The 19,384-nt window shown below is 34.9% G+C and overlaps 1 protein-coding gene across 1 annotated transcript; it reads left to right on the forward strand.

Annotated features, from left to right (window-relative positions):
- Window positions 1–5,181: 5,181 nt before the first annotated feature.
- LOC113834885 (vomeronasal type-2 receptor 116-like) lies at window positions 5,182–15,533 on the forward strand. Its single transcript, XM_027407932.1, has 6 exons — window positions 5,182–5,387; window positions 8,898–9,177; window positions 9,550–10,356; window positions 11,099–11,326; window positions 11,750–11,873; window positions 14,614–15,533. Exons 1-6 carry the CDS (start codon window positions 5,182–5,184, stop codon window positions 15,531–15,533), a joined length of 2,565 nt encoding a protein of 854 aa, XP_027263733.1.
- Window positions 15,534–19,384: the final 3,851 nt, after the last annotated feature.

Here is a 19,384-nt window from a genome sequence, read left to right on the forward strand (position 1 = left end):
AAACCCTAACTAAGACAGAATTTAGTGCCGAAAACTAGGGTATTGTTGTAATAGGCTGAACCTCGATTTTGTTTGAAAGAATATGGACATGCAATAGGAAAGCAGTTAAATAACTTAAGTGGGGGTTAATGGACCATACTAGAATGAAGCACCATAGAAGACAGTGGTTCTGAGTGTGATTTCAACCATGTCTCCCTGGCTCAAGAAGTTTCAGAGGAGAAGAATGGAAGTATGTGACCTAGATGCCATTGTTGTGATATTTTGGCAAAGGATGGGGCTGCTTATTTCCTTGTCTAAAAAAATCTGCCTGACCGCTGAACATGGGTATCAGTTAGGAGGCCTGAGTAGTCCATGGGGCCTCTGGTAGTGGAACATTATTTATCCCTAGTGTAAGAATGGACTTTGGGAGTCCATTACACATAGAGGGATGCTCTCTTACCTTAGACACATGGGGGAGGGCCTAGGCCCTGCCCCAAATGATGAAAGACTTTGATGATTCCCCATATGGAAGGTCTTACCCTCCATGGGAAACAGAAGGTGATGGCATGGGGATTTCTGGGGGGCATGGAAGGATGGAAGAGAGAGGAAATGGGATTGATATGTAAAATAAGATTGTTTCTAATTTAAATAAAAATATCTGCCTGAGGTTCATTTGAAATATTTTGGATTAAAATCATTGAAACAGGATATTTCAAACATCCTAGCATTAACTATGTTGTGTGATTATTAGTGGCTAGTCTTGTTAGTATCTATAATGAAAAGGAGAAAGCTAATAAAAAGTGAAGTTTGCAGAGAAAAAGAGCACTTGAAAAAAGTTTAAAGAAAAGTGTAATCATCACTCAAATATAGACCCTACTCAGCAAAGCTTCCAACTAGTAAAAATAAATTAAAGAAAAGCATACAGCTGTACATGAAGGTACATGACTTTAATCAAAGTACTTGAGAGGCAAAGGAAAAAGGTTCTCCATGGTAAAGGCCAACCTGGTCTACAGAGCAACTTCTAGGACAGCCAAGCTTAAGCAGATAAAGAAACCATTGAAACCAGAAAGCAGATGAAAATCTAATTGAACAAGGTGGGCATGAGCCAGCACCAGCAAACAACAGAACATTGTAGCTTTGGCCATGTGATTCGAAGTTTAGAATCAAGGATACAAAAAGAATAAAAAGAAGATGTGGAATTTCCCTCCTTGACTAAGAAAAGCCACTGAGTTTACCTATGTGGAAGATATGAACACCTGAATGAACACCAAGAGAATCCTTTGTATAAAGCTGTGAAGGTGAAGCCTGGATTGCCTTGGAGATCCCAAGATGTTGGATATGCAGGACATGTGTGATGCCTGCCAAGAAAGCTGTTAATAGGGTTTGAAAAAAGCACCGAGAAATAAGTATGTTGTCAACAAAGCTAAAAGGAGTTGGACATCTGAATATTGCTGTGACATCAGACATGGAGATGCAGTGCTTGGAATTTGCCCACTTGGTTTTCATTCTTGTTTTGATCCAGTATTAGCTCACTGGATGATCCCTTTCTTCCCTCCTGGAATTGTAAGGGATATCCTGTGTTGTGTTTCTTGGATACATTTATTATTATTTTTGATTTTACAGACTGTTACAGATAAAAGATTGCCTTGAGTCTATGAAAAAACTTTGACGTAGGACTTTTAAACAGTGTTCAGATTTTTACATAGTATGGGGATTTTAGAGTTTGACTAAATGCATTTTTGCATTCTGATATGGCCTCAAGGCTATGGAGGCCAGGGAGCAAAATATGGTGGTTTGAATGAAAATGGGCCCCTAAGCTCATAATAGTTGGCACAATTAGTTGTGATATTTCGTTTCAGTAGTTGTGGTCTTTTTGGAAGAAATATGTCACTGGGTATGGGCTTTTCAAATCTAGATGTAAAAATCGTACCTATCTCTCTAGCACAACAACCAACTTTAATCCATAGAACCACAGACTTTACATATATCATAAGGTATTATGGGTGATACATACCATTTTATGGAAAGGAGAAATAGATGGATATGGAAGGATGACAGAAAATGAAATTGGAGGATCAAGTGGAGTGGGGAATTAGAGAGTGTGATGAAGAAGGGAATACCAAAAGAGATAGATAAAATTAAGGGCCATTTGCAGGGTAGTGTGGAAGTTTAACACAGTGGAAGCTTCCTAAAATATATGCATATATAGGAAGGTCATCTAAATGAAGTCACCAAATCTAGGGGAGACATAATTACAACTAGACTCACTTGCCCCAAATGACAATTCCAGTCCTCACATTGAGATGCATCTAATATAATTATTGGCTAAAGGATTCCATAGGAAGCCTGAAACAACCCAAGTTATTGCCAAGATTACATTATTCTCTCCACAATTTGTTAGTAAGACCCTGATTCTGATGATAACATCTGCACAACTCATTGAGTATGAAGAAGAAGAGCTGGCGCCCACATAGAGCATTCACTTCTACATGCTAATGTCTTTAGTTCAGGAAGGTACTGGGCATGCTACCTAAGAAGAAATGTAAACAGCAATATAGCCTCAAAGCCATTGATCTACAATGTTGTTCTGCCTGGAAATTAAACTAGCACAATGATGGCACTGTTGGGGGGAGTTAGCAAACAATATCTAATTTAACTTAAAATCCTCTCCACAAGACTGGACCCATATGCAATACCATACAGGTGACCAAGAACCAGAAACTAGATATTCCAGGTACCTAGGGAAAACCAAATAATATTGTTCTTCAAGAGGTAGGAGAAAGTATCCATAAAATGAATCCTGACAACATGCATGGGATCAGTGCCTTGCTCAGCAATTGTTAGAGAATCTTCTTCCTGCAACAGATAGGAATAAATACAGAAATTCACAGAGACATTATACAGAGAGTGAGACACCTTCAAATATTGGGCTATAAATGTAATATCAAATAGTTCCCCTCAGGGCTCAGGGAACTCAGTAGAACAGGCAGAAAGCATGGAAGAGCCAAAGAAGATTGAGGACATCAAGAAATTAAGGCACTCTAAATCAACATAATCAATATCCATATGAACTTACAGAGACTGAGACAGCATGAACAGGGCCTACACTGGTCAGTACCAGATGAGGACCTAAAGCTGAAAGAAGTGGACACACATTCCTATCCCTAACTTGGAAGCTGTAAAAGAGTTCTCAGTTGGGTTAAGTAATAAAAACCCAAAGATACAGAAGAAAATGCTGAGAGATCAGAGAGAAGGAGCAAGCCATGACCACACCTTATCTCCTTACTATCTCAGCAGATAAGAGAAGGAGTTCCTCTTTCTCCCTCCTTATATCCTGTTTCTGCCAAGCCATCTTACTTTCTGTCTGTCTGTACAGACCTCCAGACTTCCATACCTCCATGGTTAGCTAGTGGCAAGCTCTGTTCTCTGACCTTCAGACAGGCTTTATTTGTACAAGCAAGATATCACCACAAGAAGCAATGTCCCATTGATAACCACTTTTAAATTAAAACTTAGTTCATTTCCAAGGGAGACTCCCTGGGGAATAAAGTAAAAAACTTTTCTTAAGGTTAGGCTGCATGCCTAAATGTAGATGGTCAACACAAAATAAAGTCAAGTGTATCTTTGGAAGTTCCTTGTCAATCAGAGTCATATTAGAGCATTCCCTTTTGTTATATATCATGTTTAATTTATTTAATTATATTTTTCTTCTCTGCTTTAACCTACAAGTCCTTTGCAAATATACTGTCTTCAAGGTTATCATTTTTAAGGAATGCTTAAGTAGGAGAACAAGTGGGATTCTGAATATTGTGCCTTCTTTTGGACTCTTTTCTTTCTGTTGTTTTGGTTTCACAATTCAAATAGGTTAATTTTTACATTATGTTATACCATATTAGTCATCTCTTAGAAGCCTAATTGTTTCCAAAGACAGAAAGAGGATGGAAGGGGATTCCAGGGAAGGTGGGGAGGAAAACTGAGGAGTAATGAAAAGAGGAAACTTTAATAAATACAGATAGTGTGGGGAAAGAAGCTATTTTGCTTTTTTGTTTGTTTTTGTTGTTGTTTTGTTTTGTTTTTCGAGACAAGGTTTCTCTGTATAGCTTTGGAGCCTATCCTGGCACACTCTCTGGAAACAAGGCTGGCCTTAAACTCACAGAGATCTGCCTTCCTCCCGGGGTCTGGGATTAAGGTGTGCACCACCAATGCCTGGTGAAACTATTTTCAATAAGAGGAAAAATATAAAACCAGGAACAATACCCACCCCAAATAAAAAAAGAATAAATCCAGCTGTGTCCTTTTATGGACTGATAATACTTACTCAAAAACTATGGAGTTAATTGCAGGTACTACTCTATTTATATAAAAGAATAAATTGGGAAGCCTATATTGTAGATATATAAATGTCTGATTTCAAGATATCAACCCATGGAAACTTAGACCCAGATTATGAACAGAACTCCAATATAATATTTAGATTTGTCCTTGACTTTGAGATACTGCTTAACAATTCTGATTTTTGGATGATGATTGGTGCCTTATCTAATACATTTAACTGGTGAAGTTTTTGTTCATTATCAGACAAAGTCAGTGCCTGTGTGCATGTGTGTGCATGTGTGTGTGTGTCTGTGTGTGTGATAGAAGACAGAGACACAAATAGAGAATGAATGTTTTGTGGATGTCTGAACACCAAGTAAATGATGGTACATTGCATATCACAGATATTCATGTACATGATACCTGAATGTCTATAGTGTGCTCTGTCTAGGATTAATTGTTTCTGAGGCTTCCATCTTAAACTTGTTCCAAATATCTGATGCAATCTGCTAAAATTGTGATCAGAGAAGCTGTTTTGTAAACTATGCTTATTACATAATTTACTCAGGAGGAATCTTTTCTGGGGCCTTCAGGTTGACTAATATGTTCATAATTATAAATAATATGGAAGGAAGAATTATCCTTAAACAAAAGTATCAAATGTTGCTTGCACCTGCATATGAGAACTCAGATGCAGAACCTGAGGCCTAATAATGCATAAGAGTTCCCCAGAGAACAATTTGGGAGAAAAAGTATTGGGAAATATCAGCTTACTCATTAGTGACTACAGTAATAAAAAGAGACACATATATGTACAGACATATTTGACTACTGGTATTCTGTGTAAATTGCTTGCTACACTTTTAGCTAACCTTTCATCTTGGTGACATGATAAAGATGCTCTCTTTGATGGTTGTCTTCTTGATCCTGAAGCTCTCCTTTCTTTTCAGCAGTTCAATTGAAACCAAGTGCTTTTGGAGATTAAAAACCAACAAAACTTGGGAAGGAGACAAAGATATTGATTGTTTTTTTTCAATTTATGCAAAGCGGGGTCATGTGAAGAATGAACACTTCAGTGGGAATCTAGATAAGCGGTCAGTAACTTTCACTTATTTGTTCTTAATTGATAATCAATGTAAATAATACATAGTAGAAATATACATAGGCAGACCCTAATACTCCATGTCTTCTGTCTGTTTTCCATCCCTCACTACCAAGGGTACAATTAAAATTTATTTTGTTTACTGTTGGTTTTTTTCCCAATTTCTCACAGGTTAATGATATCTAAATCATCTTATCGGCATTGGATTTTTCATATCAGAACCTGAATTATATACATCTAAAAAAACCTATTTTCTGTAGGAATACCCTAAATAGTGGCAGATCTCATTGCATGGTGGCAAGTTATATCCCTGATAAACATAATCCAAAGCACTGTCATGGGTTTATTTCCTAGAGATTGACTAAAATTTTCTTTCCGTAGTTTGCTAGTGTTTCTGTCATCAGCAGAGAATGGCCAATTCCTATAAAGAGAGATCTTTAATATGTCTACCCTGCTTCATGATTTCATTTCTTAAGAGAATACTACATATTTATTGTTTGTTTTTCATTTCATATCTGCTATGCTGTTGGACTTAACACTGAAATCATACAGAAAAGAAAGTCCATTTACTATGAGAATGTAATGCTTTCTGTTAAATTTTGTTTCACTTGAACACATCCATAGCCACATGGTTTTTACTATTGACAATGTCAGGTATTTTTCAAAGTTCTATGTTGTAAATATGTGAAGCATCCATTTATAAAATTCTAGTAGGATGCTTGAACACTTTTTAGAAGAGTGTCTATCACTGCATGTAGAGTATGTGAAGAAAATGTACAATATGAATTTGTTTTAATCTTGAGTTGAGGAACTCATTCAATACACTGCATCCATAGATTTTCACAAATAAAATCCCTCAGGTTTGTTGCTTTATCTGGGTTCTGTCCAGGTCAATACACATGTGAATTAAATTAGCCTTGATTAGCATGTAATAGACTAGAATTTGCATATGACAGATCCTGTGATGAAATACCTAATGATTATTTCTGTGACTGAGCAAAGGCTTTTCCTTGTGTCTTCAGTTATTCACTAGAATGTGTGATTTGTTGATATATTGGAAGGGGAAGATTATTATAGGTATTTCATTTTTCATATATTTTAAGAATTCTTATAAGTTTGCTTCCAGGGTTACAGAAATGCTTGTGTTCTGATCAATAGAGTTTCAGTTTGCCAATATCTATATGTGGAATACTTTATAAGGTGTTTAAATCACTCTGTGTGTACCTTCTAAGGCAATTGTGAAATCCCAAACTTTCCTGATATTTTCTTATTTATTTAATACATGATGCAAATGTTTTTGGTCATAACTCTCTCCCACCTAGAGGTATATAGTATTATCAGGGAAAGAAGCTAATTAAGTTCCATTCAGAACAAGTCAAAATTCCAAAAATGTGAGTCTGTATATATTAGTTCTATTTGAAGCTTATTTCCTTAGGTAAATTTTTATTAGTTCTTTAAGACTTTTGAATATTTTGTTTTGATGATACCTGCTCTCCTCATGAAGTGGTATTTTGACCCATAAAGTCTAATTTGTGTTGCTGATATTCATTTGTATATGGTACATGGAAATATCCATATTTGGACCACCATGGGCCACAGACCTAAAGCAAACTGGGTCTTCCTCTTCCAGTATTGCTGCTATTGATTCACTTTTAGTTATTTTCTTGTGCATGGAGGGAGATTTGTGTCTACTTTCTTTCTGATATTTATATATATTGGATTTCCATGGCACAGGAAATTTATGATTTTGAATAAAGCAGGGTATATGTACAGAAGACAAGTTAATGCAAGATAAAAGGAAATTGGGATTGTTCTATTTGTAATAGATATAGATATCCTAAAATTAAAGTACTTTCATAAGCTATAAACAAATGATGGCCACTAAATTTGAGGCTTAATTAACAGTACCTTAAAATTGGAAAAAGCCATGTCATTTTTCAGCTTTGGATCAGAAATCAATATGGTATAATAAAAAGGAAATAAACTCCCACTTTGGCATATATTAAAATGAAAACACAGAACTGGTGAGTCATTGAACAAATGAGGTAATATGGAAATATTGATGATGTCACCCCAAGAACATGTTTTAAAAACTATGTAAGCTACTAAACCATCAAAGATTTGATATAGAAACCATTAAATAAAAAGTGAATGAATAATAGCGTTTCATAGAAATTGAATGTATGACTCTATAAGAAGAACAAACACAAATTCTAAAACTTTACTTGGAAGACAAAGGTCTACATGAGTTGAGATATTATTGTTACACAACAGTAACATCATTGGTTTAATTGGAGTAGTCAAATTAATACTAGAGACAACATATATCAATAAAATCCAATACAAAATAGCAAGGCATTAGAAAGCAGTGGAGGTTTGGGTATTTCTTCTCAAGACAGAAACATTAAAGAAATAAAAAATAAAGCACAGAAGAATCGTGTTATTCAAACACGAGAAGCACAAAATTATGGAGCATGTTTACTTTTCTGTCTATTTGAGACTGAATACACAGCAACAAAGTGAGCTAATGTATTTTAATGTGTAACAAGGGCAAAAAGCAATAGAAAATTACATGAGAGGAGGGAAAAGCTGAAACAAAATAAGAAAAACAGTAAAATGATAATGATTATTTAGACAGGATTGTCAGTCTGAATAAGACTATATCATAGAATCTGTACCGCTTTAAAATATGTTAAATAAATGCATGGGAATTAATGTTAAGAGATTAAAGAAGAAACAACTCTTTATGAACCAGAATAAACAAATGGGAATCAAGGCCAAGTCTGAGATGTTTAGACAATGAATAAAAATGAAATGCATTATTAGAAATTTTGGTGTCCATGGGAATAGAAAAGGGTGCATTCCTCATAAAAATATTGTTGTTATTATCAATAGCATATCACCAAAGAACAAACAGCATCAAATGAAAAAAAGAGGACAAATGTGTATAACATGGAGAGAAAGAATAAAAATAATTATGTAATTTGTACTACTTCTTACTCTACTAGTTTTCTCAGAGCCGGTGACATAGACATAAAATTTGGCTACCCATTCATTGTGTGCATAAAAACAATTTTCTTGGCCAGGGCTGCTTCTCTGTAATAAAACCTAGGTAACAGATTATACCCCTTTAATTTTTTCATGAGTATTAATAATTAGAATTCCAAAATAATGAGCAGATTAACTTTATTTGGCAACATGCTTCATAAAATTCTTGCAGACAAAGGAATGAAACTGTATGAAAGTTCAAAATCACAGGATAACACATGAGAGATAGCCACCTATACCCTTTCAAAGTCCTTACTTAATTCTACTGATCTCAAATTCTCATAAACCATACTTCTACTGCGCTCACATTCTCATACACCATAGTAAAAGAACTTTGTGTAACCATACCAATGGGTTAAGAACACAAGAATTAAATACAGAAACAATATTAGTGTTATTCAATATTATCAGGCTTGGAGTCTAATCTCTAATCATGTATTGGCTCTGTTTCCAGATTGACAGCTAAGAATATCCACTTGATTTTGTCTCTTTATTTTGCCCTCAAAGAAATCAACCAAAACCCACATATTCTACCCAACATTTCACTGCTAGTCAAAGTCGAATGTAACCTACTAGATGACTGGAAAATAAACAGTTTAGCCTCAAAAAGAGGTGAATTTATTCCAAACTACTACTGCATAAGTCAGAGAAGATACTTAATTGTACTTACAGGACCAATGTGGCTAGCATCTGCCATCCTTGGGCCACTCCTGTACATCTCCAAAACACCAGAGGTAAAGTTGGGGGAGCTAATTTTTACAATACATTGGCTGCTGTCATTCTCTTTTATTTTGAATACTAATTCAGATTGCAAACATGAAATGGTTTTATATGCAGAGAATTCAAAACATAAATACTGAGATATTCTAGAGGCACATGCCACTACTTTAGGATAAACAGAACTGAATATCAGCAGAAACTTGAAGTGATGCAGATTAGTTTTTCTGTACTTTATAAGATACAAGAAATTAGATATGATTCTAATAATCACATGAGAAGTTTATACTTCCTAACACTCATGGGTTTTGTTTAGTGTACTAAGTTCTACACTGAGCATTATGTATTCTACCTCCTTTAACTTATTTCTTATGTTCTGTGGCCTTCAGCTTTATTACGGGCCCTTAAATCCTCTCCTGAGCAGCCGAGAACAATTTCCATATCTGTACCAGACGGCTCCTAAGCACACATCTCTGGCCTTAGCCATGGTGTCTTTGATTGTCCATTTCACCTGGAACTGGGTGGGAACAATCATTTCGGATGATGACTTAGGACTTCAATTTCTCTTGGAATTGAGAAAAGAAATGCAAAGAAACAGTGTGTGTTTATCCTTTGTGAGTATCATTACAAATGATATTACAGTATTCCTGAAAAATATAAATATATATTATAGCCAGATCATGATGTCATCAGCAAAAGTTGTTATCATTTATGGAGATAAAGACTCTTACCTACAAATGAACCTTAGAATATGGAATTCAATGAAAATTAAGAGAATTTGGGTCACTACTGCCCAGTGGGATATGATCATACCTGAAGGAAAATTCCTCCTTAACTCCTTCTATGGGACTCTCACTTTTATAAATCACTATTCTGAATTAACTGGTTTTAAAACATTTATCCAGACAACACACCCTACCAACTACAGTAATGATATCTCTCTTGCTAGATTGTGGTGGATGTATTTTAATTGTTCTTTGTCATCATTTAATTGCAAGAATCTGAAGAATTGTTCAACCAAAACAATATTAAACTGGTTATCCAAGAACCATTCTGAAATTTCTTTGAGTGGTACAAGTTATGACCTACATAATGCTGTGTATGCTGTGGCCCATGCACTCCATCAGATGTTTCTGCAACAAGTAGATACATGGCAAAGTAATGATGGGAAAGGACTGGAATTTGATTCTTGGCAGGTAATATGTATTCAACATGTCACGTAGTATTATGGTTATAATTTTCTTAAAGGACACTCTAGGTTCTCTCCAAGGACTCTAAAATCTTTTGTTTTCAATACATCAACTTCTGTACTCTTTCACTATGCCAAGTAACTTTATTGTTCATTAAATTCTAGATAAGTCAACACTAAAACAGACTCATAACGTAAGCTCATACTAGTTACTGCAATATTTCCAACACATTTGCATCTCATATTTTTAATATTTGAAACAAAATTTAATGCTTTCCTGTAAAATTCCTATTGGCAACAAGAGGCTGACTGTTGTTTAAGTGATGAAAATGGGTGATCACTTTCATGAAGAGATCCCAAATAAACCAATAATTCGGCTACAATTTTTAATCTATTAAGGACATCAATTTCCTAGCTGATTAACATTATAGAAGAAATGGGATGGAGAATGTATCATAACACTCATAGGCATATTGTTCAGTTGTTCATGTCTTAGAGAGCTAACTTCACTGAGAAATTGGTATTTCCAAGTTGTAGTGATATCTTAAATACATGTAAATAAAATAATAATGTAGAAATAATATGATTTATGTATGACTATAAATTTATGATGATTTTTTTTTCCTTTTACTATCAGAGCACTTATAATAAAGTCACATTTTTAGAATGAAAATTAAAGACAATCTAAACTTCACATTTTCTTTCCTAATCTGTAGGCATAGTTGAAACTAAAATAATAAATGTTTCAGATGGTCCCTTTCCTGGAAAACATTCAGTTTGTAAACCCTGCTGAAGACCAAGTGAGCCTGAATCAGAAAGAAAAATTGAATGCAAAGTATGACATTTACCACACTATGGATTTTTTGCCAAAAGTCGGTCTTAAATTGAAAATAGGCACGTTTTCCCCATATTTACCACATGGTCAACAACTGGGTATGTCTGAAGAGGTGATAAAGTGGAACACCGATATTAAACAGGTGCATTGCACTTATTTTTACAGCTCTGCATGCAACACAGGTCCCCAAAATCTCAAGTTGACTTTACCATTATCACAGAATACAGCATGTTTAAATTTACTCACAAACTAATTTCCCACATTCCTAAACTTGCTTTCAGATTTTTTTCAGTAGCATACTATATGTGTGTGTGTCTGTGTGAGAGAGAGATGGATAGATGTAAAATATATATGCATAAACACAAACATATATATATATATATTTTACATTATATAAATCACTATAATTCTATACTATGTAACCACATAATACAATGAAGTGTTACTTCTTAATTTAATGCATGTGTAAAAAGGATGTTTTACAATAGTGCCATTTTCTAAGTCACTATGACTACAACCAAGCAGGTAAATTTCTTGTTTCTAATACATTTGTGGTTTTCCTCAGACTCTAACATTAATGTGCAGTGTGCCTTGCAGTCCAGGATTCAGAAAATCCCCTCAGCAGGGAAAGGCTGTCTGCTGTTTTGATTGTATACCCTGCCCAGAGAATGAAATTTCCAACATGACAGGTGAGTATGTAATTCACAAAAAGTTTACTTATTATTTCTCTCATATTAACATAGTTCTCAGTGACGTCTTAGGGTACATGATGTTAATTCTCATCATGTAATTATATGAATTCATAAGTCTTCCCCTTGAAATAGCACACTCTTGTGTCCTGTACTACATATTGGCTCATTATTCTCAAACATTGCACATAATAATTTCTTTTGGTACCTGCATTAGCATATGAGACATCACTGTAGCATTTATCTTCCAACCTGGAATTCAGTAGTATGCAATACAGTATTATGTAATGCATCGAATTCTCTCCTCCCTAGCATATGTGAGCTGCATATTCTTATTTATCCAGTGCATGGCAAGTTTGTGACAAGTTGTAGATGCTCAGAAAGGTGAACCCTGTTTGGGAAGCATGTGTACTCTGTCACTTGGTAGGTTGTACTTTCACATGAGAGTTTGGAAGCCATGATAGCATTCTAAATCAAAAATTTATAGAAAGTTTGAGGACAAGTACAAATATAAACTTTGTTGGGGGTATCTCCATTGTGAAAAGGCTCCTGTACAACTTCTGAGATGTTTTTGGTAGTGCATCAGGTTATTGAATTATGTAATTTCTTTTGTAATGGTGACACATAAGGTAAATACTAAACTTACAATTTCATTTAATCTTCAGTTCAATATATTTTTATTCAGTTCAATTTAAATTTGAGAAGTGTGGAGATACATATAGAGTTCAAAGACAAAAAATATACATTGAAATGTTCAACATATTTTGTAGAGTACCAAATGAATAAAGGGAAAAAACAGTTGTATGGCCTACTAAAAAGAAAGTTGTTTATAACATATTGTCTTTTGAGTAATTGAAACTAATAATATGCAACAAAAAATTAAAATTTACTTGATGCCATTTGTATCCTTAATGCTTGAAACTAAACATATTATAACAAATCATAATTATAAAATTATTAGAAAAATAACAATGTCTGAATATTTTTGTCCAAAAGTTTAGATGGCACTGCTTAGAAAACTAAGAGAGTACATGAGTAATTACAAAGGAACATATATCCCTAAATGGAAGGAATGATATCACTGCTTTTAATTTTGCTCTGTTGTGTACTCACAATTGAAAAAAATTGAAGGTGTTATTTTATAAATTACACAAGATGGGTTGGAGGAATCTCCTTCCTCTCTCCTGTTTTTGGCATGTCTGTGTCCTTGCAAATATATGTAGAAAAACATATATTTTGTACTGTATTGCAATAGTTATATTTCTTTTTAATATTATTAAAACTAAAATTAGTATTATTTCACAAGTTAGAAATATTTTAAGGTAATTACAAAGCTATCTAAGAAACATAAAAAGGAAGAGAAATATTTATTTACTCTTGGTACTCTCAGAGGCATTGAAGAAGAGTTTCATTCAGCATTTTCAAAGTATGTATGAATATGCTTACAGAAAATGCTGTTGGGGAAATCTTTCTGGAGCAAGCACAATGATACCAATGAGAATAGAAGAGAGGCTATGTTACTGATGACAGGATAACTTGTGAAAGGCCTTGATCCTCAGTCCAATTTACTTCTCATTTTATACTCTAAAATTACAAGGTGGAGTGAGCAAGCAAGCAAGATTTTACAGAAGCATATGTGACACTCAAAGGTTGTTAAGGACAAGGACTCATTGTTTCAGCTATTTCTCCAGGTCATTCTGTTCCAGGTATCCAGTGGAGTCACACTTGACAAAAAGGCACTACAAGCAGTGCTTTAAGTAAATCTGTAAATAAACCAATCAGTCATTAGTAATAAGTACTATTTAGTCTTTTCTACCTTATTCTACTTTAGTGTGAGAAAGTTCTCCTCCCACTAACTGTGAGTTAGAAGTACCTGATCTTTAGAACAGAAAAGAGTCATAGATATAATTTTTTACTTAGGTGAGGAAGTCATCTTGGCTTTATATTTTGAGAACAATTGTAACTAATTTTGAATTTTGGTTTTCATCTGTAAGTCTTTTTATTATGATACTAGGAATTACTTAGCAAATAGACCAATTTACATGAATATAATTAAACTCTTGCATATAATAGACATTTGTAAACATTTTTCTTGGGAGCATTGGCAAATCAAATATAAAAATTAGGAAAACTGGTAGGTACAGTTTATAACTAGAATTCATACACCAACTCCTAATAGTAAAGTGATACTTTTACCATGTAGAGACATTAAGTGGTAAGTGGTCCATGCTTGTCTCTGCTTTTCTGGATACTATTTATGTAGTCACTTATGAAATATATGGGCTTAGAGGATTTTGCATATCCAAGACATTACATATGGACATTAGCATCTGGTTTTAGCCTTGAGGCTGAAAGGTGAATTATATATGGAAGAAGTTCTTTATATGTTTCTGAATTTCAGAATTTTACATTATTAAGAATAAATATGTCCTTCCATGAATTCTTCTCACTGTGTACTTTATTATACAAACATAAATAGTCATAGACTATTATTTTCTGGCAATTTTCTAAAGACATCATAATATGGAAGATAAATATAAGCAAGATATTCACATAATTGTGAATAAGGATAATATATTTTGAAGTTGCTACTAATTCTTAAACAAAAACCAAATTTAACTTTCCATCTACCACAAAAGATGAGGCCAATTTGACAAGAAATTTCTGATGCCTTTATATAATATGTCATGTGAATAATCAAGAAATATTAAACCTGATTTTAATTTGCTTCCCATACCAGATATGGATCATTGTATAAAATGTCCAGATGATCAATATGCTGACCCTGGAAGAACGCACTGCCTCAAAAAAGTTGTGGCATTCTTGAGTTATGAAGACCCTTTGGGGATGTCTCTTGCCTGCTTGGCCCTGGGCTTCTTTGCTCTGACAGCTCTTATACTTTGTGTGTTTTTGAAGCACCAAGACACACCCACTGTCAAGGCCAATAACAGAACTCTCAGCTATGTTCTACTAATGGCCCTTATCTTTTGTTTTCTTTGTTCCTTGCTTTTCATTGGTCATCCTGTTATGGCCACATGCATCATGCAGCAGACCATATTTGCAATCGTGTTTACTGTGGCTGCTTCTACTGTCTTAGCCAAGACAGTTACAGTAATACTGGCCTTCAAAGTTACTAATCCAAGTAGAAGGTTGAGGTGGCTGCTTGTGTCAAGGGCACCGAACTACATCATTCCAATTTTCACCATGATTCAACTGATTATTTGTGGAATCTGGCTGGGCACTTATCCTCCATTTGTTGATGCTGACGTACATGCTCAAAGGGGCCATATTTTGATTATCTGTAACAAAGGTTCAATTATTGCTTTCTATTGTGTCTTGGGATACTTAACCTCCATTGCCATTGGAAGTTTCACTTTGGCATTCTTGGCCAGGAATCTCCCTGACACATTCAATGAAGCCAAATACCTGACATTCAGCATGCTGGTGTTCTGTAGTGTCTGGGTGACCTTCCTTCCTGTCTACCACAGCACCAAGGGAAAGGCAATGGTGGCTGTGGAAGTCTTCTGTATATTGGCATCCAGTGCAGGTCTGCTTCTTTGCATCTTTGGCCCAAAGTGCTTCATTATTTTGTTAAGACCTGAGGGAAATTCTTTTCAGAAGTCCCGGAATGTGCATTTTAAAATTCAAAATGCGCATTAAATTTCTCTGACATGTTTGTTAGAATAAACTTGTTCACAAGGCAACACTGAAAGATTAAGTGTTCAAATTTTGGTCAAAATAATAATATATTCTCATTAATACTCATTAACAAATGAAAATCTACATATTAGAATTCTCAAACTTGATCTAAATCTTAGTTCTCATGAATAAAATTGTGTTATTAGTCACTTCTACACCTGTAATGCTGGTTTCTTTCATTTTTATGCTTGCATTTGAAGAGCATAATAATAGGGAAATGGATCTACATTTTACAAATTACCTTCTACCAGTAGAAATTGCATTTTAGGATTATGTTCCCTAATACATAACTATGGGAGAAAGGTTTGTGGATATTTGCTAAATGAATGGAACTTTTGCTATTACTTTTGGAACCACAGAGTTTGCTAAAACTCAGGATGATACAAATGAAGATAATGTGTGATATATTTCATTCTTATTTAATTTTAAGCCTGGAAGTAGTCAATGATCCCCTGAATGATCAAACATCATTGCACCTAGTAGCACCATTAAATAAACATAGGGGGTTATTAAAAACATAAAGAAGTGGAAAGGAGTGTGTTTGTGAAAGATATGGGAAAAGTTGTAGAAGAAACAAAAGTAGTATACTTAATTACAGCCTAATTTCCAAAAGTCCTACATAGGAAGAGAACCAATAACATGGTAGAACCAGAAATGAATGAATGAAAAGATAAGTATCTACTATAAAGTATAATTAAGAGCAAAGTATCTAGTGGTATTAATAAATTATTTATAATTTATTAAAGCTTGCCTGAGGATTCACAGAGCAAAGTCAGTTTCAGGCAATAGAGATCAGGCAGTGATGGTACACACCTTTAATTCCAGCAGTCAGAAGCTAGGAGGTAGTAGTACACACCTTTAATCCTAGGACTCAGGATTAAGAGTAGATGATACTCTCTGAGCCAAAACACACTGGGGTGGGCCTAGGCCCTATCCCAAAGTATATGATAGACACTTATGACCCTCTATGGAAGGCCACACCCTCCCTGGGGAGCACAAAGTGTATGTGATAAGTAGGGTGTTAGTTGGGGGGGTGGTAGGAGAGGAGGGAGGGAGTAGGAACTGGGATTGACATGTGAAACAATCTTGTTTCTAATTCAAATAATAAAAAAAGAGTAGATGAATCTCTGTGTGTCCAAGGCCACCCAGATCTACACAGGATGGATCTAGTCCTAAAGAGAAACAGCTCACATAAAGATGAGTTCAGCACTTGGGATCACACTAGAGGGGTATAAAAGATAGGAGCAGGGTCTTCAACAGTCATTATCATGTACTCATTAACCAGCCACATTCAGCATAGGAAGACATTGTGGTCTCAGGATTCTCAAGCCACAATGAGGGGAGGCTACAGTCTGAACTTTGGTGGAGCCAGGAGCGCCTTTCATCTCAGGTAGAATAGGAGCTAGTGACCAGATGCTTGGCTTTTCTGATCTTCATCTTATATAGCTTGAACTTAATATCAGTATCTGGGTCATTTGTTTATTATGTAACAAAAGTATAAGTTGTTTGAGGACCTCCATAAATACATATGGAATGCACTACATACCAGAGTTCTGAACCAGATCAGTAGCTCACAAAGAAAAAATGATTCTCATATTGGTAAGAAATACAACTTTTATTCTTTTTACATTTATGATTACTCAAGTCTCAGCCATAATATAAAGAATATTGTAGCCAAAATATTCTAGTGTTCAATTTGTCTCCATAGGAATAAATGTGTTCCTTCTTTGTCTTTCAATATTATAGGAATAGAGTCAGTTATTTTTGTCCTCTTCCACATTTGAACTGGGTACGATTTTCTCATATCAGTTTATCCCATTTTCAAAGAAAACTGAGATACTCCTCCTTCAATTAGATTCTCAATTTAATACTATACCTGTCTCCAGAAAATCTTATACATTGGCTAAACTTGTTGATAGCAGGAAGGCATCACTCATTTTGAGAATGTGCTTGTTTCCTATTGACTGAATTAGGTATCTTCTAAGTAGAGTTCTAGGATTTCATGAACTGTGCATGGAATACATAATTTGTAGCCATGTTGGGAGCATTATCTACACTCATTTTATGCTCCATAGTTTCTTTCTTGACTCTCAATATCTCATGTTTTATTAAATGCTTTAAATATTGTAACTAATGGTGTGTAAAATGAGTCTGGAGTCCTTAGCTAACTGTCTGAAACCCCTGTCTAAAATCAGGAAAGGCTGTGTCAGTAAAATGGGCAATGATACTGTGGCCTTCCCAATCATCTGTGTCAAGAATGGTACAGTTGCCCATGCTTTTTATTTGTTGAGATTGAAAGACAGCATGATCCCTCTGGTATTTCCCACAAGGTGTTCTACCCAGTACTTCTGATGGCACAGTTGATCATTCCCTCTAGAATGGTTCATCAAACAGTCCTAGTAGGTCTTCGTCCATCTTTTTCTTTGCTGCATGACAATATGAACAGCAAGGTTCCTTCTCAGGATCTACAACTGGCCCTGAACAGGGTACATGATAGTTATTGGTGTAGAATTTCACAGCCCAGATGCAGATTGGCTCCAAACACAAAATCTGTACAAATTATAGAGCTGATTGATTACGTGGGGGGGATAGGGGGATGGGGGTGTGTGTGTCCAGATTTAATTCCATGGGAGACTGAAGGATCTTGATTAAGCTTCCATAGCTTAGAGTGTATCCAGGAGAGATCTGACTTAGAGAACAGATCATCTATGTTATTGGGACCAAAGTCTCTATTTGACATCTTATAAATGGCAAAGTTCTCTGTGAATGAAAGAAGGTAAAGCTTAATTATTCCTTAAGTTCAACTTATGAAGTTGCAAAGTGGCTTTAGGATGAAAAAGGAATATTTGCATAGGGAGCATGAGTTGTATAAGAGAAGTTCATAGGTGAGAATCAGAGTGTGGGTACCTTGAACAAAGCAGCAAGTTGCAATGCAGAGAAGCAGCCTGCTACACAAAAGTCAAGCATTGAATGAGGCTTGACTCAGGGAAGTCACTAGACTCATAACCTCTTATATAACCACAATCAAATTTCCCAGAAACTATGCATCCCACATTTACTCTCTGCCACCACTTCATGGCCCACTTCACCAGATAAGATTCCACACTTATATCACCAGTTCCAGCAATAGCCTTTACTACATTTGCCAAATGTCTGCACTTTGACTTAGAAACCTCACTAGGATTGAGCTTAACAAGGCATCCTTATGAAACTCCTTTAGAACATAAACATTAAATGTCCCAAACACAGGGTCCTAAGCACCAGATACCTGTTCAATAACTTCGTAACTTGCAATAACATGAAACAGATTCAAACACCAATTCAACACTACATAGATAAGATTTTGATACCAAAAAAAAGAACTCACTACTAACTCTAGTTTCCTAGATGCCATCACAAAAACATAAATGAGAACAACTGAAATAATAATTACTCATAGAAAATTAATACTGATGGTAATACCTATTAGAAAGGTGGTTACAAAACATATGAGAAAATAATTTCAAGATAACAATAATAGCATAGTCCAAAATTTCGAAACCCGAATGAATGAGAAAACAAAGACATTGAAATCAAAAATTTTTATTGAACAAAATATTGAAAGTAATTCAAGATAAAAAACCAAAAACCAGAATTTAATTAAAAAAATACATACTATCTGGTGAAAAGGCCAAAGTAAAATAAAACAAAATGAAAAATTAAAAAATTAAAAAATTAACAAAAAATCCTCATCAATAGGTTAGATCAAGTCAAAGAAATTACCTAGTCTTGATTTTGAGGTAATGTATAATTGAATCACACAATCAAATTAG

This window comes from Cricetulus griseus, chromosome 3 (assembly GCF_003668045.3).
Source record: "Cricetulus griseus strain 17A/GY chromosome 3, alternate assembly CriGri-PICRH-1.0, whole genome shotgun sequence".
Classification (NCBI taxonomy): domain Eukaryota; kingdom Metazoa; phylum Chordata; class Mammalia; order Rodentia; family Cricetidae; genus Cricetulus; species Cricetulus griseus.

What these genes read in the sequence shown, in the direction of transcription:
- LOC113834885 (XM_027407932.1), top strand. Translation starts at nt 5,182, where the DNA reads ATGATAAAGATGCTCTCTTTGATGGTTGTCTTCTTGATCCTGAAGCTC. An exon ending in TGGAATTTGATTCTTGGCAG is followed by an intron (nt 10,357 to 11,098) that starts GTAATATGTATT and finishes TAAATGTTTCAG; the next exon opens with ATGGTCCCTTTCCTGGAAAA. An exon ending in TGAAATTTCCAACATGACAG is followed by an intron (nt 11,874 to 14,613) that starts GTGAGTATGTAA and finishes TTCCCATACCAG; the next exon opens with ATATGGATCATTGTATAAAA.